The following is a 13,565-nucleotide window of genomic DNA, read 5'->3' on the forward strand; positions in this document are numbered from 1 at the left end:
AAAGAAACAATCAATATGAATGCCAAAAATATGCTGGAAACACATACAAATAGTATTTTCTTATGCTTTAAAAAAGATGAACATTAATGTTTTCCAGGCAAAGAAAGAGACCGTAAGGTCTGTGTCTGACTTATGGTTCGTTTACACATTGCGGAAATCCATGCGGAAATCCGTCCGTTTCTGTTCGAACTTTGGCTAAAATAACGCTGCATTTTAAGGCAAAGATTTCAAATTATTGCAACAGCATGACCTATGTTCTTACCCTCTTCTGAAATCTGTTGAGCAATAGAGAGACAAGTGACACCATTTTTTTAGTTTTCTTATAGCCTGGGTGCACAGGATCATAGAAGGTGAGGTAGCCTTGAACCAAAGTTATAAGGTCGTGTAGTTTTTGATAATCCATACTCATGATTTTATTCATTTAAAAATCTTGCCAAGATCCTGATTTGACCAAAACGCTGCGGAAAGCTAGAGATTTTTTCTAGCACGAAAACGGACGGAATTTCCGCATGGATTGCTAAATCCGCATGAATTTCCGCAATGTGTAAACGAACCATTAGTGCTGTAACAATCCGGAGAGCGCTAGCTAATATATTTTGAAAAAATTGGCTTTATATCGATAGAAAAATGAGAGATTATTGTGTTCTAGCTGAATTTTCAGAAATTCATGGTCCTTCAACGTTAATTTGTGTTCCATCTGACCCACAATTTCAGTCGAAAATCAACTCTATAGTATTAAGAATTATGACAGTTGACTATCAGCCTCCTGGAAGGTAAGTTAAGCATAGTTCTTATATTTTTTCTCAACAGCTAGACCTACTTATAGCCTGATTCTGTTTAATCTCTGAATGGTTGTATCTGTGCATTGTGTATAGGTTGTAGTTTAGCTACTTTTTGCTATCTTGGAAAAGGGGTTAAGTTAGGAAAATGAAGCTTTCAGGGATAGGTATACAGACTAAAATATGTCCCAGGAAGGTATTTTGAAGTAGCCTACCTACCCCCACTCCTTTCCCTTCTAGAGGGTTCTGACCTTTGATGACCTTAAAAATATTTGTGTTTTGAAAGTGAAACCTTGTAAAATAGATCTTCTGCTTAAATGAAGTATAAAAATCTAGTTTAGCTACTCTTTGCTATCTATCTGCTGGCAAATCTAGCTTGGTATAAATGTATGACCATGCCAGGTTGTAACTAGACATGCTAAGAAAACAATTCTTGCTTCATGATATGCAAAATTATCCTAGTTAACACATTTTTCAGGAAGATCACCTTTATCCTCACTATTTTCACTGTTGTACAATTTTTTTTATATAATTGTGAAAAATAAACAGATTTCACTGCATTTATCCATTTTCAAACAATCTATTTATGAAAATTAAACACCATCACTGCCATCTACCAAAAAGATACAAATAGGCAAATATTCATTAATTTAGGTTAAGTTAGGTTTGATTAACTAGATGGCTCTTAGGTGTTTGTCTTATAAACAATTTTCAAGACTTAGAGAATAGGCATCAAAATGAAAAATATGATTGAAAAACAAGGAAAATAGTGAGGATAAAGGCAGGGATATCCTGAGGCTCATATTATTTGGGGGGCAATCTTCATAAATTTTACTGAATTGCTACCTGATGTATGCTGAATTTTCTACAGAAATCAAGAATTTTGCTAAATTTCAGCCATTTTTGCAAAATTTCTGCAAAAATTTTCACCTTCGGCAAAAATTTTACTGAGTGTCAAAAAAGGTGAGGGGGGCAGTGTGCCTCCTCCCCCTCAGGACACCCCTGGATAAAGTTGCTCCCCCTGGAAAATATGTTAACTAGTATAATTTTGAATATTATGGAGTAAGAATTGTTTTCTTAACATGTCTCCTTATGACCTGGTGTGGTCATACATTTGTACTTCTAGCTCCTCTCCTTTGTGCTCAGATTCTGATTCAGGTGACTGTGCTTATTCTGAAGCCCCCCCCCAACAAAAGTTCTGGATACATTCCTAAGGATTATATATTAATTTCTACCTCCAACCTCTCCTTGTCTCTCCCTTAGAACTAATTCTGTATTTATCTTAATATTCTTTCAAATCAACTACTGAAAAACAACTCAGTTGTTACTGACATAGTCAGTAACAACTCATTTAGTTACAATTGGTCAAAAAGCAGGCTAAATCTTAGAAAAGAGTGCTGGACTTTTCAATTGACTGAGCCCCCTCCAAAGTTTATTCAACCACCCCTTCAACATGAAGTGCCTATAGGAAAAAATAAATGAACAAATATGAATACTTTGAACCCTTGTGTGTTTTTAATATAGGCAATGCTATATAAGTGCCTCTGACTTAAGCAGATAAGTAGAAATTTCAATTTCCCTTCTAATGAAGACTCAGAATTATCCAGGGGGAAATAGTGGGGGCATTTTCCATGGTGGAGGGGATAAATATCAGCTCCAAGGGAGAAATGACATGAATACAAGATTACTTTGGGATGTGAAATTAAAAATAAAGATATTGATTCTGTTTAGGCCCTCCACATCATTAAAAATCTAGATCATTTAGTTCTTTTTGATGAGGCAACATTAATATCTGAAGCAAATAGCTTCCCACATTCTTTTAGGAAGGCAATTGAAATTAAAAAGTCCATAAATAACAGACCTTGCTTTAAATAGAGATACTAGAGATATCTCTATAAACCCAATTTACAATAACTTAAAGGACTTAAATAACATTTTTTCTTCAGTTTAAATTAAGATCATATGACCACACTTTTAATCAGAATTAGGTCAGTAGACAAGCTAAGTCAATCACTAAGCAGAAAATTTGTACCCAATCTAAGATGAATAGTCTTTCACTTATTCTGGCTTGGCTTGTTTGATTCAGTCTTTCCCCTGCTATGTTACTTCAAAAGGTTAGTTTTCCTTTAGACAGAAGTCCTTGACAAAATATATGCTTTTGTCATTTTATCTTCTTTTCTGTCCACAGGCTGACATTACCCTTGCTTTTCTCAGCCATTTAATTTCATTATTTTTCTTGTTTGTCATATGCCAATCCTGCTTGTAGCCTTTTCTGTCTTTAACAGCTCACATAAGTAATATAATTTTATTTTGGCTAACATTTCACCATTTTAAAATTATAATTACTTGCACTGTAATACATTTTATTATTCTAATATCAAATGACAGAAGTCAGACAGACATCCTTTTAAACTAGGTAGTACAGCTATACACAAAACAAAATCATATCCAAACCTGTTACTGTCAGCCTGTTTGTGCTGTGAAAATTGCAAGCCCTTGTAAAATATGTAACATACCAGTAGAATAGGTAAAATGCCAGTTTTACAGGGATGTGTAAAATTAGGGTAAAATACATAAAATACCCTATTTTAGCAGCTACAACACTACCCCAAACAGCTGATGTTTTTGGACATAGGTAAACATCTGATGCCTTTTTTAAACTGGATAGCTCATTCTTTGTAAAGCTTAGAATCAAGTTAAATCCCAGACACCTGTTTGCCTACATGTAAGATTAATTATTCCAAAAAGCCTATTTGAAAACATATATAAATTTTAAATGCAATTTAAATTTTATTTTAGTGGCTTGGTTTCATTCATGCACCATGAAACTTGAGGGGTTTTTGTAAATTATTGTGCTTCTGAAATTCATTTGTGTAAGTCTTTTCACAGTGATGAGGGCCTCTTCACATGTTGGGGCTATTGTTGGCCTTATCTAGATTTTTCATATGGTGGTAGCAACAGCAATCATTTCTCTGAAAATAAAAATATATCATTATAAACAATTAAACATATAAGGAATAAAAAGTCATCTGTTTTACTTTTGATTGATTTTTCTATATAGAAGTTGGGCAGTATAATGTTTTCTGTATAACATTTAGTGCATTGTTTATATGACAGCAGTGCATGACTTTATTTATATTGCTTTATAATAGAATAAGGTATTAAAAATTCTTCTGTATGACTTCATTTAGGCTGCTTTATAATATTACAAGGTGTAAAAAGTCATATGCAAGACTTTCTTTTATCCTTATCATAGACAGCACAATAGCACTGCCTAAGTAAAGAACAATGTTGGCACAATGTATTATTGATACTTTTTTATTTTATTTTTTGGTTTTAGACCAGGGCACCTTGTATCAAAGGAGTTGTCGTAGAAACTTTGAAAGGGGCTCATTTGACTGGAAATTAGATTGGCTTGTGCCCTTTTTAATAGTCAAAAGTGATTGGAAGGTAACTAAAACACCTTCCATGCCCACCATTTCCCCAAACACATTGCATCAAAATTTTGAGATAGCCATTTCGTTCAGCATAGTTGATTTCCAAATAGAAATTATATTTTTGGGGAGAACATTCCCCTACAGCCCTCATGGAAAGGGTTATAAGTTCTGCCCTGGGGGCACATAAGGTTTTTATAGAAACCATAGTCGTATAAACTTCAAAAAGGGCTCATTCAAGTGGAAATTCAAAGGGCTAGTGCCCTTTTTAATAGTTGAAAGTAATTGGAGGGCAACTAACCCCCTCTCACACCCATCTGTTCCCCAAACACATCCAATCAAAATTTTGAGATAGCCATTTTGTTCAACATAGCTTAAAGTTCTGAAAATTAGGTCTTTGAGGATGACAACCCCTCCCCCCCCCCCCACGGCCCACAGGGCAAGGGTTGTAAGTTATGCCCTGGAGGCATATAAGGTTTTCATAGAAAGTGTTGTTGTAGAAACTTCAAAAAGGGCTCATTTGATTGGAAATTGAAATGGCTAGTCCCCTTTTTAAAAGTCAAAAGAGATTGGGAGGCAACCAACATCCCTTCCATGCCCACCATTTTCCCAAAAACATCCAATCAACATTTTGAGATAGCTATTTTGTTAAATGAAGTTGAATGTTCTGGAAATTATGTCTTTCAGCAGGAGACTCCCCCCACAATCTTCAGGGCAAGGGTTATAAGCTATGCCCTGGGGGCATATAAGGTTTTTATTGAAATCTTTGTTGTAGAAACTTCAAAAAGGGCTCATTCGATTGGAAATTCAAAGGGCTAGTGCTCTTTTTAATAGTTGAAAGTGATTGGAGGGCAACTAACCCCCCTCTAACGCCCACCTTTTCTCCAAACACATCCAGTCAAAATTTTTAGATTGCCATTTTGTTCAAGGTAGTTGAAAGTTTTGGAAATTAGGTCTTTAAGGATGACAGCCCTCAGGGCAAGGGTTGTAAGTTATGCCCTGGAGGCGTGTAAGGTTTTTATAGAAAGTGTTGTTGTAGAAACTTCAAAAAGGGCTTATTTGATTGAAAATTGAAATGGCTAGTGCCTTTTCTAATAGTAGAAAGTAATTGGAAGGCAACTAACCCCCCTCTTACGCCCACCGTTCCCCCAAACAAAAACAATCAAAATTTTGAGATGGCCATTTTTTGTCAACATAGTTGAAAGTTCTTGAAATTAGGTCACAACCCTCAGGGCATGGGTTGTAAGTTATGCCCTGGGGACATAGCCTATATGGTTTTTATAGAAAGTTTTGTCATAGAAACTTCAAAAAGTGCTCATTTTGAAGTGCTTCAGAAAGTGAATGGAGAACAACTACCCCCCCCCTCTCATGCCCACCATTTCCCCAAACACATTCAATCAAAGTTTTGAGATAGCCTTTTATTCAACATAGTTCTAAGTTTTGGAAATTATTTATTTGAGGATCAAAAACCCCCTACAGCCCCCAGGACATAGGTTTTAAGATATGCCGTAAGGGTTTATAAGGTTTTAATAGATAGTATTGTCGTAGATATATTAAAAGAAGCTCATTTAACTAGACATTGAGAGGGCTATTGCCCTTTTTAATAGTCAAAAGTGGTTGGAAGGCAACTAGCTCCCCGCTCACGCCCACCATTGTCCCAGACACATACAATCAAAGTTTTTAGATAGCAAGTTTGTTCAACGTAGTTGAAGTTCTGGAAATTAGGTCTTTGAGGATGACACTCCCCCCAGAGCCCTCAGGGCTAAGGTTGTAAGTTATGCCCTTGGGGTATATAAGGTTTTTAATGAAAGCTTTGTTGTAGAAATTTGAAAAAGGGCTCATTCGACAAGAAATTCAAAGGGGCTAATGCCCTTTTAAATAGTCAAAAGTGATTGGAGGGAAACTACCCTCTCTCTCACGCCCACCATTTCCCCAAACACATTCAATCAAAATTTTGAGATAGCTTTTTTTTTTCAATGTAGTTGAAAGTTTGGGAAATTAGGACTTTGAAAATTACACCCCCCCACAACCCTCAGGCTAAGGGTTGTAAGCTATGCCCTGGGGGCATATAAGGTTTTTATAGAAATTGTCTGTAGAAACTTCAAAAAGGGCTCATTCAATTGGAAATTGAAAGGGCTAGTACCCTTTTTAAATGTCAAAAATGATTGAAGGGCAACTAACCCCCCTCTCACAGCCATTATTTCCTCAAACACATTCAATCAAAATTTTGAGATGGCCATTTTGTTTAACGTAGTTTCAAGTTCTAGAAATTGGGTCTTTGAGGATGACACCCCCCCCCCCCCAAAAAAAAGACCCTCATGGCAAGGGTTGTAAGTTATGCCCTTGGGGCATATAAGGTTTTATTATTATGGAATTGAGAGGGCTAGTGCCCTTATTAATAGTCAAAAGGGATCGGAGGGCAAATGCCCCCACCCCATACCCATCATTTCCCCAAACACTTCAGATCAACATTTTGATATAGCAATTTTTTTGAATGTAGTTGAATGGTCCGTAAATTATTTTTTTAAGTATGACAACCCCCCAGAGCCCTCAGGGCTAAAGTTGTAAGTTATACCCAGGGGGCATATAATGTCATAGAAAGTGTTGCTGTAAAAACTTAAAAAAAATGCTCTTTCGATTGGAAATTGAGAGGGCTACCTTTTTAATAGTCGAAAGTAATCAGAGGGAGAATTGCCCCCCCCCTCCATGCCCAACATTTTCAATCAACATTTTGATATGTCCATTTTGTTCAACTTAATTGAAAGGTCTGTAAATTATGTCTTTGAAGATGACAACCCTCCCCCCATAGCCCTCAGGACAAGGGTCGTAAGTTATGCCCGGGGGCATTTAATCAGAGGTAGAATCGCCCCCCCCTCCATGCCCAACATTTTCAATCAACATTTTGATATGGCCATTTTGTTCAACGTAGTTGAAAGGTCTGTAAATTATGTCTTTGAAGATGACAATCCTCCCCCCCATAGCCCTCAGGACAAGGGTCGTAAGTTATGCCCTGGGGGCATTTAACGTTTCTATAAAAATTTTGTTGTGGAAGCTTCAAAAAGGGCTCATTCAACTGGATATTAAGAAGACGAGTACCTTTTTTATTAGTCGAAAGTGATCAGAGGGCAAATGTCTCCCTCCACGCCTATCATTTCCTCAAACACTTCCAATCAAAATTTTGATATAGCCATTTTGTTAAGCGTATTAGAAAGGACTGGAAATTATGTCTTTGAGGATAAAAAATCCCCCCAGCCCTCAGGGCTAAGGTTGTAAGTTATGCCCTGGGGGCATATAATGTCATAGAAAGTGTTGTAGTAAAAACTTAAAAAAATGCTCTTTCGATTGGAAATTGAGAGGGCTACCTTTTTATTAGTCAAAAGTAATCAGAGGGAGAATCGCCCCTCCCCATGCCCAACATTTCCCCAAAAATTTCCAATCAACATTTTGATATGGCCATTTTGTTCAACGTAATTGAAAGGTCTGTAAATTATGTCTTTGAAGATAACAACCCTCCCCCAATAGCCCTCAGGACAAGGGTAGTAAGTTATGCCCTGGGGGCATTTAATCAGAGGGAGAATCGCCATCCCCCCTCCATGCCCAACATTTTCAATCAACATTTTGATATGGCCATTTTGTTCAACGTAGTTGAAAGGTCTGTAAATTATGTCTTTGAAGATGACAATCCTCCCCCCCATAGCCCTCAGGACAAGGGTCGTAAGTTATGCCCTGGGGGCATTTAACGTTTTTATAAAAAATTTGTTGTGGAAGCTTCAAAAAGGGCTCATTCAATTGGAAATTAAGAAGACTAGTACCTTTTTTATTAGTCGAAGGTGATCAGAGGGCAAATGTCTCCCTCCACGCCTATCATTTCCCCAAACACTTCCAATCAAAATTTTGATATAGCCATTTTGTTAAGCGTATCAGAAAGGTCTGGAAATTATGTCTTTGAGGATAAAAAATCCCCCCAGCCCTCAGGGCGAGGGTTGTAAGTTATGCCCTGGGGGCATATAATGTCATAGAAAGTGTTGTAGTAAAAACTTAAAAAAATGCTCTTTCGATTGGAAATTGAGAGGGCTACCTTTTTATTAGTCGAAAGTAATCAGAGGGAGAAACGCCCCTCCCCATGCCCAACATTTCCCCAAACATTTCCAATCGACATTTTTATATTGACATCTTGTTGAACGTAGTTGAAAGGTTTGTAAATTATGTCTTTGAAGATAAAAACCCTCCCCCCACAGCCCTCAGGACAAGGGTTGTAAGTTATGCCCTTGGGGCATTTAACTTTTTTATACAAATTTTTGTTGTAGAAGCTTCAAAAAGGGCTCATTCGATTGGAAACTAAGAGGACTAGTACCTTTTTTATTAGTTGAAAGTGATCAGAGGGCAAATGTTTCCCTCCATGCCTATTATTTCCTCAAACACTTCCAATCAAAATTTCGATATAGCCATTTTGTTCAGCCTATCTGAAAAGTCTGGAAAATATGTCTATAAGGATGACGGATCCCCCCAACCCTCAGGGGAAGGGTTGTGAGTTATTCCCTGGGGACATATGGGTTTTTTATAGAAAGTGTGGTCATATAAACTTCATAGGGGGCTCATTGGATTGGTAATCAGACGCTCTAGTGCCCTTTTTAAGAGTTAGAAGGGATGGTTGTTTAACTTCAGAAGAGGCTCAAGCTTTCTCCCTAGAAAAGACTATGTCAATATAAAACAAACAGAAATTAATCGAAAAAACTTTTCGCACAAAATAAATTTTTCGAAAAAAAAGTGAAGACCTCCATTAGACCAAAAATTAGCTAAAATAGGATAAGATAATTCACTAAGCACACAGATACACCAAGTCAGTAGCGATAAATAAATAAAACCCAGAGCATATAGAAATTAAAATGAGTGTAACTACAAGCAAGACATAATAAACCTCATTAGATTGTGGAGCCCTCTGCTTTTCAAAAGTCATAATTTTATTTTTGGTTTACTGAAAAATATCCTTTTAAATGTTTTCACTTTTATAACTTTAAGAAATCAAAAATTAATTAGGATTTTAATATACAGCATATGTATATTAAACTGACAATGCACATTTTTTTCAGTAAATTCATTTGAATTTTTTTGTAGCCCAGGGCTAAATATAGGCCCATTAAGGGGGGGGGGGCGGGGATATAATTGCAAAGCAAGTAATTATAATATTTAGAAAGATCATTCATTTTTTTCTGTCTTATAATTTAAATTTACCAGATTAGGAGCAGTTTTCAAGATTTTTTGGCAGTTACCATTTGGTGGTTCTCTGACTTAGGTGCAATTGAAAGTTAGGCAGAAATATTTTTGGTATTACTCTACAGTTAGGCCCACTCAACAGAAAACACAATAAAATTCTGAGAACAGCTTTAAAAAATCCTGAAATAGTTACTTATATCATTCCTAAAAACACTTTACTTTACCCCCACCTTAACATGTAATTATATAGCCCAAATTATATATTTCCTATACATTTTTCCATTTCTTCATTATGTCACTCTTTTATTCAAATATTTAATGGCAAAGAAGCAGTGTTGTGAAAATCAAGCAACAAAAGCATACATGGGAAATATTTGATTTGGGCTATATGTTTGCACTTTAGGAGGTGGGTGGGAGCAATTCTTGGGCAAAGGAGCGCCCCCCCTCTACAAGTGATCATTTCTTGCATGTTTGTTTATTGAGTATTAATATTAACACTGCAGTTATTTTTTTTTTACCATCTTTGAAAGCTAGGTAAAATAAACTTTAAGAAAGGATCTACAACCCAACATTGCATGCAAAGATATTTAGTATAGTCAGGATTAAACAGCTGCTGCAGTCAACAATCTTGGCTGCTGATCAACCATTTATTAGTAGATAGCATGTCTGGCCTATAAATTGTATGCTAATAAATAAACATATGCTTGATACCATACTTGAATACAGAGAGCCCCCCCCAGAGATTTATCTATTTGACCCCCTCCAAGAAATTTGAAATAAAATGCACTGTTTTTATACCTTTGGACCAGGTAAGTTTGGCTCTGGATCCTTTTTTCTGCATGCACAAATGAAAGTAGATGCCATGGACCATGCATGCTGAGCATTTATGAAAATGGAAACAAGCACTAATTGACATTTGTTTCGTTAATTCATTTGTTTGTGTTTAATAATCTTAATTAGGTGAGATAAAAGAATAAAATTGCAAAAAATCAGAGAAGCATGATATACAACAATCTTGACAGGTTACAAACTATTGGCTATTGGCTTGCCTTTCTGGTGTATAGTTTGTATGTTAGTACATGAACATGTATCTGATATCTTAAATGGATGTAAAGGGAATCCCTTCACAGATTTATCTATGGGACCCCCTCCTGAAAATGTGGCATAGAAGACTGTTTCGATTTTTACGTAGGCTATAACTACTATCCTACAAAACCAAATACAGGCAATATTTTCCCTATAAGGCTGTTCACTCTAGTCACTTACTCTTGATAAAAATTATGCAATGAAAACATTTATTTATAAATTTAATTTAATTTTATTTCCTACTGATATATCTATCTGATTCAAAAACCCAAATTTTGGTGAGTCCTTAAAGCCTTGGGTTTAAATATGTTAATTATTGCTATTATTTACATTTACTGTAGTAGCCCTGTGTAAGTATAATCAATGCAAGAGCATTGCTTGACAAATTCGGTGTTCTTCCTCCTGAAAGTTTATTTTAGCACATCTTGTTTTAGATACGAGTATTTTACTCATTCCTGATTTTTTGGTTATTCTCAGTTTGCTAAGTTTCTTAAAGGATGCACCAATGAAACTTACATTATATTGACTCTTGGAGCACCAAAAGAGTTTAATGCAACATTATTTCATGGTTTGTAGTAGTATTTCATGGTTTGTACATTATGTCAGGCACTGTAGTAGCCTTTATGTTGCAATGTGAAAATACCTTAAAACTGATAATTGAAGTAAAAAGCTAAAGGTGTTTTGTTTGGTAAATTTTACTAAATGTAATTGCTTCATTAAATAGAACCAAAAAGTGAGGGCTTGAAAAATATGGCTGCTTTAGTCAAATGAAGTAATTCTGGGCTTCTCTCCAAATTTAAGGCCTTTTCTATACCTGTCACATGATGTTGAAAGTGTCTATTTTAATTTTGATGTATCTATTTGTCTACAGAATTTGCTGAGTTCAAAAGAATGTATACAAAATAGTTAGGAAGCTCTTTTCTAAAGTAGTCAAAGTGTTATAATTTTCTTAATTAGTTTGAGTCATTTTTTGAACCTGTCCCCCAAGTAAAAATCTTGCAGCCCCTCCTCCCTAAAGGTTGAACCTGTATTTAGCTATGTTTATGACCTTGCTTACACATAGATTGGGTTGGGCAGGTCCTCACTGACACTGACCCAAAGGCTGAAAAAATGCAGTCTAAAAATGGACTCTTAAAATTTTCACCCATCTCATGGATCAGACCTGTGCATGCCCATGATTATGAAAAATTTCTGTGAATTTTCGTGAATCAAATCCCATTTTTGCGAATTTTCCAGGTTGCACTCTCGCCTACTGTACAACACGTATGCTCTTTTGAATCATATCGTACCTGGGGTAAATGCGTTCGTCACATATTTTACTCTTTATGACCCTGATGCAAGAGGATTTGTTCGTCCAGCCTGCCTTCTATTTCTTTCAAAGTGCTACGAGAAACTAAGTTTTGTTATGAAGGAACTACGTGCTGACATGGTCAAGGTCTGATTTGTTTTCTCTTTATTCATTTACTTTTGTATCCTACCCCATTGATACATATGCAAAGAATTTGACTAAGAGCAGCTAAAAATCGGATTTTTGATTTTCATCAAGTTCCTATCAAGCAACTTATTCAAATGTAATGTGATGGGTTTTCTGAGCCTGTCCAATGCTTAAGTAAAAAAAAGGCATAAGTGCACCACCTCCAGAGGTTTGAAAATTTAGTATATTGAAATGTTACATTATGTATTTCCTAACCCTGTACAACTTTTATAGTTAGACACCTTAAGTGTGTTACAGCTGTTTCTACAACAAATACAAAAAGTTGCACTTAAAAAAAAGAAAGAAGAAGCTTCATAGCACCAAATGATGAATTACAAAAGTTAGTCTCATGTCCTCAAAACATTTGCTCTTTCAATTGCCAATGCTTAGAATTATTGTATACACGGCAATACAGAAGTTATAAAAAAAAAGAAAAAAGAAATGCTTTGAATCATGCTTCAAATACTGCCATGGTCTATCTTAATGCTTAAACCATGTCTCCATTTTTTTTGCTCTATGATAGAGATGCTGCATGCAGCAAAAGTTTGGTGACAGATTTGAGGGCAAAATCCTTGTGCCTGATTTGAGAGACTTTTGTGTGAGGATTTCTTGCAAGATAGTTTGTTATTAGCATCGGTGAATGCATCCTAAACCTGTCAAAGAGTTCTTGTCGAGGCTCATTTGGAGGAAACATGGCCGATGCAGATCCAGAACAGGCAAGGCCGTACCCAGAGGGGGGGGTTAGGGGGGTTTAAACCCCCCTAACTTAAGGCAACATTTAGTTTTTAAACATAATGGGCAAATGAGAGGGTGGGCGTGGGAGGGGGATTAGTTGCCCACAAATAATTTTCGACAATTAAAAACTGCATCAGCCCTTTCTATTTTCAATCGAATGAGTCATTTTCGAAGTTCCCACGACAACTCCTTCGATACGAAGTGCCCTGGTCTAAACAACAACAACAACAAAAATAATACACTATACCCACATCGATCTTTACTATAAAAATGTCAAGCATACATACCTTCCGATACCTTCATACACATACCTTCCGATCCATCATATTGAATGATAATTTGAACAACGCATATACTTTATCAGGTGGGTTTCAGTTTTTCATTATTGTTGACTAAGACTTGATTCTTCATTTTCTTGTTTTTTAAGTTGTATTTTTCATTGAAATGGATTAGTTCATAAGTAAGAAGTTCTTCTGTTTATTTTTTTTTTATGATTAATCCAATACTTTGTTGTCACTTTCGACTATTAAAAAGGGCACTAGGCCTTTCGATTTCCAATCGAATGAGCCCTTTTTGAAACAACAACGCTTTCCATAAACACCTTAAATGCCCCCAGGGCATAAATTACAACCCTTGCCCTAAGGAATGTAAGGGCGGTTGGCCTTCTCGTAAACTTAGTTTCAGGAACCTTTCACAGCGTTAAACAATAGATCCATATCAAAATTTTGATTCAAAGTGTTTGGGATAATGGTGGGCGTGTGTGGGGCGGTAGTAAGACTTCCTTCATTGCCATCTACGAAGAAAGAAACCATCACTTGGAATTTTCAGTCAATTGAGCTCTTT

General features: G+C 36.1%; 1 protein-coding gene across 1 annotated transcript in view; it reads left to right on the forward strand.

The window, feature by feature from the left end:
- Positions 1-584: 584 nt before the first annotated feature.
- Positions 585-13,565, forward strand: part of LOC148955450 (uncharacterized) — a 30,274-nt gene continuing 17,293 nt past the window's right edge. Inside the window, exons 1-2 of the mRNA XM_089108210.1 lie at positions 585-773; positions 11,750-11,948. Of these exons, the coding sequence (XP_088964336.1) occupies positions 628-773; positions 11,750-11,948 (345 nt within the window). The 5' untranslated portion in view covers positions 585-627. The remainder of the gene's footprint in view (positions 774-11,749; positions 11,949-13,565) is intronic.

This window comes from Artemia sp. Qi Xiang Cuo, chromosome 2 (genome assembly GCF_049724085.1).
Source record: "Artemia sp. Qi Xiang Cuo chromosome 2, ASM4972408v1, whole genome shotgun sequence".
In the NCBI taxonomy this organism is placed as follows: Eukaryota; Metazoa; Arthropoda; class Branchiopoda; order Anostraca; family Artemiidae; genus Artemia; species Artemia sp. Qi Xiang Cuo.